This window comes from Ammospiza caudacuta, chromosome 1 (assembly GCF_027887145.1).
Source record: "Ammospiza caudacuta isolate bAmmCau1 chromosome 1, bAmmCau1.pri, whole genome shotgun sequence".
In the NCBI taxonomy this organism is placed as follows: domain Eukaryota; kingdom Metazoa; phylum Chordata; class Aves; order Passeriformes; family Passerellidae; genus Ammospiza; species Ammospiza caudacuta.
Genome location: NC_080593.1, coordinates 7,254,787 through 7,272,094, shown reverse-complemented (window position 1 = coordinate 7,272,094; position 17,308 = coordinate 7,254,787). Strand labels below are relative to the sequence as shown.

The window sequence follows — 17,308 nt, the reverse complement described above, 5'->3', positions numbered from 1 at the left end:
TGTCAGAGTCTTGTGATTTTTATGTTGCTTAGGTTTCAAAATCAAAGTACAGAGGAGTGCAGAAACACCAAATTCTGTTGCTGTACAGCCTTGAACCTTGTTGTGTGCATTCTGGTGTACTTGGAGCAGCACTTTTCCATGTCCTTCTGGTAAATCCCTGACTCACTCCAAGCAAAGGGGGAAATGATTGGGAAGAGGATTTAAAGTTGCACAGGCAGTGGCAACTTCACATTTCATGTTTCAGAGTAAAACCAAACTTTCTAGTCAAATCTAGCGTTGTCAGCTAGATGTATATATTTTAATTTATATATAATTATACATTTATATAGATGTATACATTTTTATGTCTGACAACTTAATTTATATAGAAGTGTGCTAAAAAATTGGTTATTTTCCTTCAGTTCAGAATGAAGTTTAAGCTGGCATAAACCACGTCCTTCATTCCTTCACTTCCTCAACCCTGTGCCAGCATAGTTAGTGTAACCAGAAACGAATTTGCAGGGAATTGAACAAAGTGAAAGGTAATAGGGGAGGAAAAAAGGTTTAATATACCCCAGAGTAGCATGCTCACTGTGATGTTTGTTCAGGGCTGACACAGCAGGTGCATAAGAGATGTGGGGGGAATGGAAATGCCTAAAACCCCAGGCTTGTATGAAATTTGTCACTGAACAGCTCTCCCCTTGCCCCATTCCTTGTTGCTATTGAACAGCTTTAGTTCACAGTGGTGCTTTGTGTTATGGAAATAATGTTGTTAGCGTCCAGTTCCATGTTTTAGTTAGGTGTGATAATTTCCCATTCTGCTAATTTTGTTGTGTGGCAAAAGATATTTACATGGGTTAACCTATAAATAAAACGGGTGTTTTCTGTGCAAGGAAAAGCTTCCAGATGCAGATAAAGTAATAAATAATTTTTTTGTTTGTTATTTTGTTTCCCCAGAAGTCAAAGAGCAGTCTGCAGAGGAGGATGCCCAGGCAGAAGTGGAGAGCACCAAGCAGCTAACACCAGTCCTTCAGCACTCCGTGTCCGAGGAGTCCGCGAGCTCCACCGCCTCCGTGGGTGTGGAAGCCAAAACCAGGTGGGTGAGAGAGCCAGGAGGAGGTGGCTGCTGAGTCAGGGGCAGGGCTGGGGCTTTGGGTGCAGAGTGCTCAGGGCACAGGGCTGGGACTCGCTGTCCCTGCTTTGAAGTTTGGGGCTGTGCTTTAATTGGCGTTCGGGGAGATCAAGGTGAGAAGCGCGTTCCGTGAGTGCTGTCCTCACAGGGCTCTGGGAAAGCCTTGAGTTACAGCTGGGTAAATGAAAGGAGGCATAAGTGATAGGAGATAAAATGTGATTACTGAAGCTTTCCTGCTGTGTAGGAAATGGTGTATTAGCAAATTTATAGAAAGTTATTTTTTGATGTTGCAGCTTGTATTAGTGTATTTTCAGGAACAAAGTAAACTAAATCTCTTGCCATGTCTCCTGTGCTCTTCCTTGTTTTGGAATTTATAACAGAGAAAATAACATCTGTATTTTTTAATATTTTTATTAAAACGAATGAGCCTAAAAGCAGTGAAAGTATTAATTATGTTACATGAGGGAAACCAGAGCACACTGTTTGAATGGTGTCACACAATTCCAGCAGAGCTTCTCTGGTGAAGCTCTGATAAGAGCTTCTCACCCAGTTGCAGGTCTCTCCTGCTGCAGAAGGTGCTCTTACCAGCTACCAGACAGTTACAGGTGTAATTATATTTTGACAGACTTGGAGAGAATTGTCGTCATCATTTCTCTTCTTTCTAATCCAACACAGAGCATATTTTCCATGCACAAAAAATTACTTAATCTACTTGATGCATATATAATTTTCGTGTTTTACATGCTCACAAACTTCTTAGATTTCAAGAGCTACTTTCCTCCTTACAGAAAATTCAGTTAAATACTTCTTGTGCATATACCTGAGTGAAATACAAAAAAATTTCTGTTCTTCATGGAATTTTCCAAGGCTGAGATTAAATTGCACTAAATACGTAGAGCAGCTTGAACTGAGCAGCTGTTTTGCTTCATTATTTGACCCTGTTTTGGATAATTTGAAAAAAATTTAGTGCTGTTTCATCCACTCTCTGTTCTTCTCAAGGTTACTTTTTTTGCTGCTATCATGAATATTTGATTACACCACTTTCCATAGCCATAGACTTGTTTCTTAAAAGCTGGACAGCAGTCTCCTGGAAAAACTTTGGCCTGGTTCTGAGCCAGCCCTTATTTGCCCTCAACATATTCTTCCTTCCAACTGAAAGTGTTGACTTTGATCAGCCAGGATGGAATGGCTATTATGTGCTCATTGCTTAGGCTGATCAAAGTATTAAAAGGCTGAGTACTATTAATTTTTAATTAAAATAATAGTGATCAGACTCTGACATTTTGGAAAGAAATGTATTGAGGAGATATGAAACTGTTAATTGGGAATCAGAGGGTTTCTCTGACCCCAGATATTTTTGATTTCAAACTTGGATGCAGAATGGGGGTTAGTTGTAGAAGTCATTGAAGTCCTCAGAACGGTGGAAAAACCCCAGATGTCAGGGTTTCTGTGGAAGTGTTTCTTGAAAAAATCTGATCTGTGATGTTTGATCAATCATTTGTGCCATGGTCTGTGTAGTGCTGCCACTGACATTGTGTCATGCAGAGGCTGGAGGACTGAGTTCTGGGTGCTTGACTCTGTTTTCTTAGGAGAAAATACAGTGTGTGAAATAACAGACTCTGCTAATGCTTATGTAATGACTGGAGGAAGTGTATCAAGATTTAGGATAAAGAGTGACTCCACAGTGCCTTAAAGCTGTTACTCGGGGAAGTAGTTTTAAAGCTGATTTCCAAATAATTCATACTCATCAGCTTCATCTCTTCCTTGGTAAGCTTTTCTGTTTTATAACTTAAGTAACTTCCACTTTCTAATAAAATGGAAGAGTTGGTATATTTAAAAATAGCTTTAGGTATGTAAGACATAGGAGCATTATGAGAGTGTATCATAACAGACAGAGCAGAAATTGCCTAGAAAACAGAAAAGAATCCAAGCTTCCACAAGAAGTAGATAAAGGTGTAGGTGGAGCTACTTTTGCATTTCTTTTTCAGAGTTCAGTATAAGAAAATTCAGTGTTTCTGTCTTTGGTAGTGAAGATAAAGGAATTAGAGAAGTACAGGACACAGGGCATAAAATAAAGTCTTTTCCATGAAAAAATTAAATAATTTACTACTAAAACCCAGTGATTTTAACATAGTAGGACATGTCAAAGCTAGGGTGGGGATTTCAGTAGCTGAGAGATTAGCCAGAACTTGGCTTGTGTGGTGTTTCTCTCTGGATCCTTCCCGAGACTGCAGCTAAATAAAAACATTGTAGAGAAAGGCGAGAGAGCTGGTAAATTTTGAAACCTCCCTGAGGTGGGATATGGGAAACCAAGAGAATACTGACAGCGAATGGAATTGGGCAGGGAACTAAAGAGCAGATTCAGGATTAGTGCTCAGAAAGCAATGTGTTAAAACCCCATTAAAATAAAGAGAGTCTGGGCCATAGTGGGGTAGGGAGGCTGAAAGGGCTGAGGCGTGTGCTTGAAAGGAGTGAGTGAATTATTGACCACATGTGGGGAGGGGCAATAACATCAAGCAGAGATAAACTCCCAAGCCTGGCAGTGGCAGGAGTAACACTGCCAGCTCCTATATATCACGAGCATCATGGGTTTTGGAGCCTTTTCCTTTGGTTGTTCCCTTTTTTCTTTTTATAAGCCTTGTGAGAAGCTTCTGTCAGGCCAGGACTTATGGCTGAGTGGAATCCAGCTTCTTCCAAAGGAATCTGCTGCCTTGGTTTGTGCTGCCTGCAGAGAGCAGGGGAAGTGCAGCCCTTGGGGAAGGCAGGGAGCCAGGAGCCGGCTGCGACTCAGAGCAGAGCCCACTTCCACCTTCCTCCTCTGGTTCCCACATTGGCAACCCCTGGCATTAAAAGCTAAGGAGAATGGCCTAGAAACACAATTTCATAGAAGAACAAAACAGCTTTTGATTCATTTTACTTTCTGTCTGCTCTTGGAGAATGTGAATTGCATTAATTGCATGTTTTCGGTCCTTTTGCCATAATCATGAAGACAGAACATTCTTAAAAAGTAGAAGCTGAGGTTTTCACACAGCTCTTTTTGATTTTGGTGCTTTGGCCTGCTTAAATATCTGCTCTTGTGAGATTGTTGCTAAAACTACAAAAAAACCCCCAAAGAACTGGCAAAACACCTTCCTGCTTTCTTGCTTCACTTGTAATTGGACAAAGCACGTAATTTTCATTCCAGACCAATTGCGCCATTCCCTGTTATTTTGTTGCTGCTGCTGCTGAATGAAATCTGGAGTGTGGAGATGGAGGACTTGGGTGCTTTATTCCATCAAAAAGAAGTGGTTGGTGAACATCTGTAGATTGTGTGAACAAAGAAAATAGTGAAAAAGTAGCAGTGAACTTCATCTTTGTTCCTTTTTTTAAAATAATCTTAAAGCACATTACAAAATTTGTAACAGAGCAACACTGAGTGGAAGAAGAAATTGTGGAGAGGCAGAGAGTAGACAGAATGGAATTATTCTGGATAGAATAATACTGCAGTGATGGAAGGAAAAGCTAGATTGCTAGGCAGGAGGAAGTTAGAAAAGATGTAATATTAAAATATGTTTAAAATTTTCTTGAAGTTGTAAAGTCAAGCACATGTTTTGAGGAGATACCAATATTAAGATTAATTTTGAAACTGATTATTTCTTTTTATGAACAAGTACTGTGATAGAGTTTGTAGTTTTATGGGAATTTTTTCTCCAGGGAGAGTTTCTGCAGAGAATGGATCTTATACATGACACAGGGCATTTGAAGCCATTGCAGAGTTTTGCCTTTACATTTCCAGCTCTAAATCCATATAAGCATTTATGGGATCTTCCTCTGAAGCCAATGATTTACATCTGGAAAAAGGACATAGCATTCCTTTGTCTTCCAAACTGAAGCACTACTTCAGCATTATATTAATGACCATTTTTTTAATTAATTATATTAATGACCAGAGTGGAATTACTGATTTGGCTAGCAGGGCACAACTAAAGACTAAGACCACACACTGAAAAATGAGAAAAAAAGTTAAATATCTACTGGTTTTCCATCTTGTTTGTTCATGCATTATTAGGGAAATGGTCTCCAGAAGAATTCTGTGACGAATCATTGTTAAAGCAACTTTTCCTTGGATTTATAGGGCAGGAAGGGACTTTTGGAACTCTTTTAATTCACCTCCTTTTCCAAGGCATTTGTCTACAGCTGTCATTCCTGACACAAGCTTTCATAAACTGCTCTTAAATCTTCTAGTAATAAAAGCTCTATATCTTCCCTAAACAGTCCCTTCCAGTCTCTTCTTTGTTTTTACTGTTGGAACCACTTTGCTCACATCTAACACACATTCTCCTCATCCTGGGTTTATTCCATTGCTACTCATACCATCTGCCAAGGATAATGGAGGACAGCTTTGTGCAAAAGTCTCTCATTTATTTCCCCAGCATGCTTTACCTCGTAACAGAAATCCCAAATTTGTTCCTACTTTCTTTGTAGATGATGTTTTCTTGAGCTCGGATCCTTCTTGCTGGTTTGAGTTTTCTCCAGATGGTCTGCGTCTTTCTCAGAGCACAGAAGGCGTGTCACACAAATGGGGCCAAAGAAGGGGTTCACAGGCAGCCAAAATCCTGCCTTTTGCTTAGGCTGAACAATTGCCATTGTGGCCATAATGTGTTTAATGCTCTCATGTAGGACTTGTGCCTTGTGGGATTTGACACCATAATCAGTGACATTCATGGCTGGGCCTTTAAATTGCACAGACCTTTGCTCCATGATTTAATCTGTCCTGTAGGAAGGTCCAACCACAGAAACCATGAAATGTCTCCTGCCCAGCCTGAGGAGGGGCTCCAGGTTTCTGGAGTTCCACTCTCAGCCTCTCAGATGTTCTTAGGCAGCTTTTGTCTCATCCCCATCCTAAGGCTGCATGTCTCCACCAGGGTCTGCCCTGCTGCTTACAAGTCCTGCGCTGGTGAGCACCAAGCTGGGCACTGGCAGGTCAGCTCTGATGCCTGGACAAGTTTTGTGTCCTCTGGGAGATGGCAGACAGACAGAAGCACGCCATGGCTGGGAGTCTGTCAGGCCATGCTGAGGGGCTGAGGGCAGTACTCACTGCAGCATGGGATGCCTGCTTTGTCAGGGATTGCAGAGATTCAGCATATTCACAGACAGTGGTAATAGTCTGGGATCTTCTGTGTCAGTGTGGAGTGAGTAGAGCATTTTCTCTCATTTCTTCCAAATATCACCTCTTCCATTTGGTTGTTTTTTGGTTGGTTTTTTTTTTTTTTTTTCCCTCCAGCTTTCTTTGCCAGCCTCTTGGGGTTTTTTATGTTGTTGGATGCTCATATTCCCATTCTTTTTGCTAATTCTGAATTGCTCATCAATTTAATCATTGTTTCAAGGTTCACTTAGCTGAGGTTTACTCTTTGTCTCTTGCCTGATATGCAGTTTCCTTCCATCCATTTCCTGTGGCTTCTAGACAGGTGTTTGTTACATGATATTTCTTCTCACATTTTTGTCCATTTTCTTGTTCATTTCCTTGTCAGCTCTGACTATTTCCTTCTTGCTTCCTTTGGCTGTCTGTGTGATCTGTGTTATTTCCCATAGTCAGTAGTCTCATTTCTCCAGCACTCTCCATTTCCCTCACACAGCAAACTCTGTGTTATGCCCTGAATTCCTTCCTTGCTTCCATACTGAATCTGATGGAATGTACAAGCAATTTAAATGGTAAAATCTGGACTCACAGCACCCCAGAGCTGTAGTTGCAGAAATGATCCCTGTGAGTGTCTCTGACCTTTGCCAGAAGGGTGTTCATTCAAATGGATGGTGCATATGGAATCTGCTTTCACTCTGGGACTGAGATTGGAGTGTGCTTAGTGAGGAGAGAACCTTTGTGCTCTTAGCTTCAATGTGCTAAAGCTCTTCTGAAGCACATGGGCTCTGCTTGGTGAGGATAGAGGTATTTAGAGAAACAAGTTTGGGGTATAAACTAATTTTCAAGCTATTTAAGCTGTACAAGCTAATTTTCATGGGGTTACAGAAAGTCTGTCTGTAACTTCAGAAATTAATATAGTGAAACTCAAAACATTTCACAGAACAACAGAAGGGTTGATCAAAGATCTGAAGGTAGATTCCAGTTTAACAATTCAGGACCCTTCAGTCTCTGAAAGATGTTGGAGAAGGAAGATAAACTTCAGAATCATAGATGGAGTGGGGAAGGTGGCTGTATCCTGACTGTTTTGTTTATTTTAATGCAAGAAGCTGAGGGTCATCAAGTGAAACCTTTAAGGGTTAGATGCATAATAAAAAGAGGTGATTCTCTGTACAGCAGAGAGTTGTCTAGAGTGATACCCTTGCCCAAAGGATGTGGTTTGCTGAGACTTTAGGTGTGGTCAAGAGCAGACTGGGCAAGTTCAGGAAAGGGAAACTGAGAATGAGTGTAGAGGAATCACAATTGACACTGAACTGAATGTGCTGAGGGCATGGATAGTACCATTTTTTCCTCCTCTTTAATATCCCTGCACCTCTGCTTGTCCAGCTTAGATGAAGCTTTCTTGAAACTGCTGTTCAAAGCCATCTTGCTAAATCTCAGTAATTTTCAGATAGAAGACCCTACTTGGTATTTGTATGAAGTTCCTCCAGGAGAGGTTGGCACCTCTGTGTGAGTTGGGTGTGACTGTGGCTGCCCCAGCCCTGGAAGTGTTCAAGGCCAGCCTGGATGGGGCTTGGAGCAGCCTGTTGGAGTGGAAGGTGTCCCTGCCCTGGATGATGTTTAAGGTCCCTCCAGCTCAAACCATTCTGTGTATTATGTTTTAATTACCAAGAGAGAGAATTTGGTTTACACAGACAATACTTCCTGGGCAGAGATGCATCTTGAAGTTTGAAGTTACAGATCTTCTTATTCTTTGACTTTTATCCCTCAGAGATGAAGATAACTCTCAGAATTGCATGAATTGCTACTTTTCAGGTACAGTCAATTGCATTCTATCAGGGATTGTTATTTGAGAGAACAAATCAGTTCACATGGACCTTAAGGAATAATCTAGAGGGCCTTGGATTGGACCTCTAAATTCACTTTTTTCAGCACTGGCATTCTGGTAACTCCTCTTGCATCTAGGGTATGTTAAACCCTAACTGAACTTTAAATACTTGTTTAAATTAAAGCTGACACGATTCATGGTGAATAAGAATGTATTTTCTGCATTTCAAAATGTCAGTAAGATGTGTTGTTTTGGTTGTGTTTGGAGGGGAATGTTTTCTTCCTTTGAAATGAGAAGAGTATCATTAAGTTGATTATATGGCTGTAGAACTCCAACTGTGCTGGTTTGAAGAAATTGGAAAGCAGTTATTGTCTAATGCAGTTTAATTGCTTTGTATAAACTTTTAAAATTCTTCACCTGAAGTTCATATGAACTCTCTCCCACCTCCTTTTTTTAAAAAAGAATTATGCTGCATAAGTTAAATATTTACTTCAACCCCAAATCACTATAATAGTATAATAGTGTCAAACCACTTCACTATTTCAAGTTGTTCTGTGATTCATGTACCTATTGGAAGGAGACTGTGCATCAAGCACTTAAATACAGCTTTTAGCAGAGATTTTTTGCTTCTTTCTCTTTGTGGTGTCTCCATTTGCCCTTTCCATCCTTGTCTGTCCTCAGTATCTTCATTCAGAAGGGTGATTTATTGGGTTGTTAATGCTGTATCAATGTGAAGCTGTTATGCCTCACCTAATGAGATTTCTTCAGTAGTTTACTTTCAAACTTTGTTATTATTGAGGTCCAGATATTTACAGAATATTTAGATGATGCTGAAAAGCTTCATCTGAATCTGAGTTTCAGGTAAAGTTTAGCTCTGTGAATATATCACATATATTTGAACTCACACTGATGCAGATCCCTGGTATTGTTTCAAGTCAGAAATGGGGGTTTTTTTCCTTCACTTAAAGTGCAGCTTGCAGGTATTGATTTGAATTTACATAAATGATACAATGGTGGCTCCTCACTAAGGAGAAGAACACTTTACTCTTTAAATAACACAGCATAAAATGAGAGCAAAGGTATTTTGTGCATTAGCACAACTTGGCAGAGCTAAATAAATAGTAGGTCCCCTGTAGTGTTTCATTTAGCCTTTTAGCATATGTTAAAACTACTAACAGGGTTAGGTTAGGTGGAAGAAGAATTCTCAAGGCCAGTTCTCATCAATCTGCTTTGGTAATTACTACAGATGATGCTCTGAAGTTCTGTTTTGGTCCCAAGTACTCCATTTCACTGTGATGAGCTTGATTTTAAGAGTGAAAAATAGATGCTAAAAACACTGTAAATTTCTGTAACAAGTAGTGTGTGAAAAAGATGTCCTGAAGGTATTTCCAGGCCTTTAAAAACTAATTTGTAGCAAAAGTCACATGATAACCCTTTTCACTTTCTTTTTCAACCCAAACCATGAATTAAAGAAATCTTGATGCTTTCCATGTTGAGTTTCTTTTCAGCTTTAGTGCAGTTGTTATCATGGTAAATGGCAGTAGTGACCATCTGCAACTTAGTGTTTAATGTTGAGGCAATGGCTATAGCTAGTGGATATTACTGGAATTGCCATGCCTTGCATTTTCTCACATATAATCCATTGTTTTTTCCTGCTTAAACCTGGTTTTAATATGGTTAATTGGAAAAGGTAAATGCACAGCAAAACTCCTTTGGAAATACCATTCCCACAGTAGGCTGGGAGGGATTTCAGGAAAGTTACAAGGTGAGCATCTCTTGAGCTGAATCCAAGAGTTTGAATTTCTCCTGCTGTTGACAACCTCCCCTTTATCTCTGTGTGATGCTTGGATTCCCCTGTGCAGGCTCTGCTGAAAGAAAGGCACCTTTAGCTCCTCTCTGCAGAGCAGGCAGCTGCAGGATTTCCTTTAGCCTGCCACCCTCTCTGCTGGGTACTGAAAGGGTTGGATGACTTCAAGCATCTCACTGACAGCCATGCTCAGCATAGACCACTTGCTGTCTTGCTTGGAAAAGCTGTGCTGTGAGAATGAGGAAGGAGGGTTTATTCCCCCAGCTGTGGGGGCATGGCAGTGCCCCATATCACTGCACTGTGTGGTGCATTCTACCCACGTATGAGAAACAGGCAGGAGAGTGAGAGTGAGATACTCTTGAGGGTCACACAACCTCCCCTGGACATATCTGAAGATTTCCAGAAGCTGCACAGTGCTCACGTGGGCACAAGTGCACATCTGTGAGATATGGGCCACAGCATAAACAAAACATGTTTGCATGAGCCAGTCTGCACATCTGCTTGTTATCAAGGAGCCTTGGCTGACACAGGATTACCCAGTGCCATTTCCCAGCTCAGAAGGATCCAGGAGGGGCCTCTGCTTACTCCTCCAGGTATTGGTAATCCTGATGCTAAGGTTTAATTCTGTTAAAGAATAATTTTGGGGGACTCTCAGTTTTACCTCAATTCTCTGACTGAATATTTGCAAGCAAACCAGATGTTTCTCCTCCTCTGGTTGTGATTTAATATTGTGCAATTAGTTGCCCAATACTGCATGTGTTGAAATGAAGTTGTTTCAATGGGAAAGTCTGAGTTTTAGGATGATTCCTGATGGCTGTCATCAGTCAAGTAAAGGAAATAGTGACTGGTCTCCCTTCCTTCAGGATTAAGTGGCTGCAGGGCATTTTGTTATCCTTTGTCAGGATGTGGACAGGGGAGGATTATAGCACTTCAGATTCTTGTCAGAGGGTTGAGTAAATTCTGTGTAAGGAAGAGACACTGATGGGATGAAATAAGGACCTGTAGAAGAGAGTGGCTGTGAAAGAGTGATGGGATCAACATGTTTCTTGTTAGAAAGGGCATCCTTCAAATCCAAGGGGGCAAGTCTGGATCTCCTCCCATGGCTCAGTGGGAACAAACATTAGTTTCAGACATTACTAGCTTTTCTGCCTCTTACTGCACCCCCAAAACCCAGCATGTCTGGTTCATTCTGAACACAGTTTTCCCTCAGTGTTATGTATTAAAATTTCTGTGCATTCAAATCTACAAAATCCTTTGGGACGAGGTGAGGGATAGGAGCACCTCCTGGTAATAAACCACTTCTGGATCTTTAAACTCTTACAAGAAAGTAGCATTTGTCATGGGAAAATTATGTCATTTAAGTTGAAGTTACAGATAATGAACTTTCATTTTGAGTTGGAGCACCTAAGATATATCTTAAATGGAATACTGTTGAGCTGCTTTTTATTTTTTTAGTAGCTTATAAAAAGATTTGTGACACATTGTCTCTTGCTTTTTATCTCATTTTGAATTATCCTGTTCTTAAAATATGTTAATTATGATAACAGATCTAGAGTTTGATCTTAAGATTTGCCAGTATCTCTATTTCGTTATCTTCAATATGAGAGCTCTTCTTGCATCACAGATTTAGATCCTCTAATTGCATATTGACATATGGAAAGTAGATTTGTAAGTACTTTCTGCAGTCCTCAGATGATAAGAAAAAAATCTCTACCTTCTGCCCATACAGACATAACTTAAAATATTTACTGAGCACTTAAAGCTAAAAGGCTAACGTGATGGACTGGCCACTTTGCACAGCATGACAAGCCAGCAGCTGTGGCATGTCAGGGGGCACAGGAGCGTGGCTTTCCTGCAGAGGGTCTCTGCAGCATCCCAGCAGTTTGGCAGGGAGTTCACTGCCACTGTGGCTGTCTGGCTGTGGTTGGAGTTGAAGCCCTTCTGCTTACCCTCCTGGAAATTGTGAAACTTTTCCCCCCCACTTTGTATAATCTCTCCCCTCTATCTCAGCCCCGCGGTGTCCTGGCAGCGCTCTGGGCACGTTCTGCTGCTCCTGTCTTTAACTTTTGCACTGTGTGCTCACAGCCTTCAGTGAGGGCTCCCCAGCCCCCTCCCCGTGGTGAGCACTCTGTTCAGCTGCGTTCCCCAGATCTGCTGAAGCAGGAGCAGTAGCACAAACCATATGATTCTTGACAGCCTCACAGCTGTCCACACCACGCTGCAGAGTAGCTGTGAAACTCACTGCTCTTGTTGTTTCACTCCACCCTGCCTGCAGAATGCTTCTGCTGGAAGTTGAGATGCTGGAGCTGCTTTACAGGCTCCAGAAATACCAGCTTTATTCCTGTATGCCTTTTCAAATAATACCACTTGAAAAGTTAGTTTGTTTTTTTTTCTTAATTACTGTTTCGTATTTCTCTTTTATAGATCTTAACATTATTGCATATTTGCTATGACTCCACTTTAAAGGGCTTTGTTTATTTCTTTGTAATTATCTTCAAGTCTTTTAATGAGCAGTGATAGTCTGTCCTAACAGGATGTATGAATAATTATTTATTCCACTGTGGATAATCTTGTGTTTGTAACTAATGTAATTTATATACCATGGCATTGCCTGTTTAAATCTCTTAAGTCTCCTCACAAGTCTCTCTAGTCTCAACCAGCATAAATAGCTTTGCTTTCCCTGCTTAGGAACTCTGCTTGTGAGGCCATATCAGGTTTCCCTGGCAGTCCAGTGGTTACAGTCACTGACAGACAAATAATAGTGTATTTGTTGTTCTAGCACACTAAAAGCTAGCTATAAAATAGACATATGTACTGTTCAGTGTAACTTTTCACTTTTCACTGCTCTCACACTACCTTTATCCATATTTTCTTGGAATTTTTTTGTCTTCAGATATCTTTTTCTAAAGATTTCAGGAACGTGTCAGACATTTGCCATCAGCTCCGGGGGTTGTGCTGGCTCCTGCTGGTTGTGTGTTGAGGCACATCAGTGAGGGATGTGCAGCCAAGGCCACGAGATGAGGACAAATGTTTCCTAACAGTACCACAGGAAGGTGTAATTTCAGTACCATGAATGGGACTTACTTTATCTGCTCACCAACCTGCATGTTCCCAGTGGTCCATCTGCCTCAATGAAAGTGCAGTCCTATCTATCAACCATGTATAAAAGCTTTTTGCTTCATTCTGGGCTTCATTTTGGGCTCATGAAACACTTCTCCCTTCCTTAGCATCTGACTGTCTGGTATTGCCAGTAGTAGTAGACCAGTTTTCTTCTTTTTCTTTATTCCTCTTTTTGCTCTATGCTGAGAGCAAAAGGAGCCATCCCAGAGTATGATAAACCAAATATCAGAGGCTTTGCTGGATTCTTGGGGTTTTCTGTTCTGATCTGGAACTTTCCTTTTCCAGTTCCACTTTTTTCTGTTGCTGTTCTTGTCTCTCTAGGCTGAAAAGCACAGGAGGCTTTATTTTCCCCCCAGAATTTAGTAAATATTTTACAGCAGTTTAGCCTTAAGGTTTTCTCTTCCTCCCACTTCACTTCCCTCCTCTCACTCACACAGCACAGACTGTCCCAAATCCAAATGTGCCACCTTGGAGATGCACTGAAATCTATTTAAATGGAATCCAGGCATAACCAAGCCTCTATCCAAGTGCCTGATTCCCTGAGGCATCTTTTTAGGGTCTCTGGGGCATAAATAAGAAGAAAACAGAATTGCTCATTTAAGCATTAAAAAAAAAGTGTTAAATGGCCTTCCTTTAATGCAAACTGCATTAGTTGCAGAAGTTCACATTTTAAGTTTGTGGGTATGTTTATTATAGAAATATTTTTCAGTCGCTTCCATATGATGTGACACAAGGAGTGCTGTCAGAGCTGTCATTTCAATCCTGTTGCTGTGTTGTGCATGTTAAAACATAATTGCAAATGGTACAGGGTATTGCAGCGGTCACGGTTCTGTAAATTTAAAATTCCTCCAGTAAAACTTTTAGACATGATTTTGTTTTTAAATATTGAAGTAAATGAGGATGGTTGGATTTGTGCATGTGGTGTGCTCTGGCATGTGTGACTGTAGCCATTGCTGTGGTTTTCTCATTATTCCATTTTTCTCCATGTTAGTAGAGATGTTTCTCCATTTTAGTCTATAGTATTGGGTTACACATAGGCTGTATGTGCATCCAGAAAGGTGTGTGTGCTTTAATGTTCTTTGTGTTCTGTAACATTTTGATGCCTTTTAGCAAGCATGTGTCTAGACACACAGAATTTTGGAAATTCTAATCAGTTAAATATAACATGGACTTTTTTTTGTTTGCTTCCTTAATCAAGCACTTTTGTGAACAGAAAAAAGTTCTTTTAATGTAACTGTTAATTAGCTGGAAATAGTGTTTCTGAATGCTGACTTCTGATACCTGACAGCCCATTGGAGCTTTTATTGTCTTGTTATAAAGGGTTAAATTAGCATGAAATTTGCTCTTTGATGGGGTATCCTCTGCTGGTTTTCCCCCCATTAAAGAAGTAATGATCTTCCTTTTTACAGCGAACAACTCTGCGCCTTTTGTTACTGTGGAGAACGGAGCTCATTAGGACAAGGAGATTTAAAACAATTCGGTCCCACTCCTGGGTATGTTATCCCATGGAAAAACCAGCCTTTAAATAAGAGTGAAGCCAGCGACAGCACCGATGGAGCCTGTGAGAGAACTCCAAGGCAAAACTCAGTGCTGCGCAAACAGAGAGGCCAGAAAAAGTAAGTCTGTCCTAAAATAAATGTGTAGATTTTTTTTATTTTGCATGAAATTCAGGAAGGATCTTTACTGGTTCTGTATTGCAATAGGTAACTAACTTGTATTTGTGTAAATGTGAGGTTTTAATATTAAAAAATGTTTGTAAGGAAAGTCAACATGTACAGAAAGCTAGCTAAAAAGAGAACCCCAGAGCAACCAACACGTGAGGGGTAAAGCAGTGGCTGTCTCTTCTGCTTTTTTCAAAATGGGTTTTTTCTTCCCCAAGTGAGAATCTTCACTCTGGAAGAACACTTAAGAGACATAGATGCTATAGCTGCTGTAAGGCACTGATCTGCCTGTTATGCTGAAGTAAAAGCACACACGAAGGGTGGAAGAGGATGGACTTTTGACACTTGATGTGTTATGTAGCCTGGAATGATGGGCAGCCTCTGCCCATTGGAGCCTCTCCTCTTGCCATCCAGTGCTGATTCTCACCCTGGTGCCAGTGCTGTCAGGGCACAGAGCAGTGGTTCCTGCCCTGCAGGAATGGGGTTTGTTGGCAGCTCTCCCAGACAGGGGTGTTTTGTTTTGGTCCCCCGGCCTCTCAGTGACTGTGAGAGATGGCAGGGGCATACCTGGCCCTGCATTGGAGGATTCTCAGTACATGTGTAATCCCTCTGTGATGGGACTGATCAGAGCCACATCTTTGCGGGCATGGGGGTCCTGTCACTGGGGCTTTGTGTTGACTTGGGTTCATTCAGGGTTGATGGTGAATGTGGGGATCATTCAGGGCTGTGTGTGTGACAGAGGGGCTGCAACCCTAGAGAAACATGGGGAGTGACAGTGGCGATGCAGGGCTACAGGCCATTGGCTACAGGATGGGCCAAGTGGGGTTGAGGGCAGTGAGGGGTTCTGGATGGTGAGGGATTGAGGGCAGTGAGGCACCACAGGCAGTGTCGGGTTGAGGGTGGTGAGGATCTGTGGGTGGTGTGGGGTTGAGGGTGGTGAGGGGCTGTGGGCAGTGAGGGGCTGTGGGTGATGTGGGGTTGAGTGTGGTGAGGGGCCATGGGCGGTGAGGGGTTGGGGGCAGTGCTGGTGCAGGGTTGAGGGCAGTGAGGGGGGCACAGGCAATGTGGGCTTGAGGCAGTGAGGAGCCACAGACGGTGAGGAGTTGAGGGTGGTACGGGGCTGTGGGTGGTGAGGGGTTGAGGGTGGTGCAGGGTTGAGGGCGGTGAGGGGCCACAGGCACTGTGGGGTTGAGGGCATTGAAGGCCTGTGGGTGTTGTGGGGTTGAGGGTGGCGAGGGGCCATGGGCAGTGTGAGGTTGAGGGCGATGCTGGTGGTCTGGCATGGTGCGTGGTTGAGGGTGGTGAGGGGCCACAGGCACTGTGGGGTTGAGGGCATTGAAGGCCTGTGGGCGTTGCGGGGTTGAGGGCAATGCTGGTGGTGCGGCATAGTGCACAGTTGAGGACAGGACAGGATCAAGGGTAGTATGGGTGATGTGGGGCAGTGATGCGGGGTTGAGGGCAGTGTGGAGCTGCGGGCAGGGCAGCAATGAGGGGTCGAGGATGGCATGGTGATTTGGGACTGCAGGCGGTGTGGGGCAGTGGTGATGTGGGACAGGGATGTGGGGTTGAGGGCAGAGCTGTGATCCAGGGCAGTGGTGATGTGGGGCAGGAATGTGGGGTTGAGGGAGGGGTGTTGATGCAGAGCCACGGGCGGTGTGTGGCACAAACCGGGCATTGGGGGATTGGCTCTGGGCTTGGCCCTGCCAGGGAGGGAGCAGTGAGGGAGGCGGCTGCCAGCTGTGCCAAACTCCCGAGTCAGACCTGTCCGTGGCTGTGCTGCTGCTGCAGAAGCTGCTCAGAGTTCCACACTCACTGAGGTTGCTTGGGTGCACGTTATATGTTTTTGTCATCATGTTGGTGGTGGAAAAGTGCACGTTGTGTAATGCTGATACAGAAAAGTGGCTTTTCTTAAAGCTAATAAAAGTAACACCCTCGCCTCAGGCTGTATTCTATAGGTATATGAAATATTTTCAGAGAAGTCTATAGAAAGAGTGAGATTGCAGAGTAAATTGGGAAGTTCTGTAAATGGATTGGTTTGATCTTGTGAGAAAGGTTTTTATACAGAAAAATGCCTTGTCAGTTGAGTTTTAGTTTTTCTTAAAGATTCTTTAAGTTCTGGTGTTGTGAGTAGCAGTTTGGTGTTAGAGGAGGCTCCACTGTCATGGGCTGAAGCACTGGCACAGGCTGTGCATGATAGAGCATCCCCAGCAGAGTAGCTGTGGATGCTCCATCCCTGAAGTGTCCAAGGCCAGGTTGGACAGAACTTAGAGGAACCTCTGGGATAGTGGATTGTGTCCCTGCCCATTGTAGGAGGGTTGGAACGGGATCCATTCCGACCCAAACCATTCTGTAATTGCAGTGGACATGAATGGTGTTCAGGAACCAGTTTTGTCAAACAGAACATAGTGCTTTGTTAAGGAGGTTTTAAGTGTTGGTAGTGTCAGCATTTATAGGTTTTAGGGTAGATGTTTTTTAAATTATGCAGATCATGAAGATACCATGTAATAATAGCAAACTTAAAAGATGTCTTGGGTGATGCAAGAGAGATGTTACTCTTTTTCCCATAAACTAAGGGGTTTTAAAATGTGTTTATAAATGTAATGGCTGAAGTAAAGCATGGTTTTCAGGAAAGTGGAGTTATTACAGGTTAAAATGCCAGTGGTTA

General features: G+C 42.3%; 1 protein-coding gene across 1 annotated transcript in view; it reads left to right on the top strand.

Moving 5' to 3' along the window:
- Window positions 1-17,308, top strand: part of KMT2C (lysine methyltransferase 2C) — a 187,815-nt gene that overhangs the window by 58,044 nt on the left and 112,463 nt on the right. Inside the window, exons 3-4 of the mRNA XM_058809368.1 lie at window positions 937-1,075; window positions 14,392-14,598. Of these exons, the coding sequence (XP_058665351.1) occupies window positions 937-1,075; window positions 14,392-14,598 (346 nt within the window). The remainder of the gene's footprint in view (window positions 1-936; window positions 1,076-14,391; window positions 14,599-17,308) is intronic.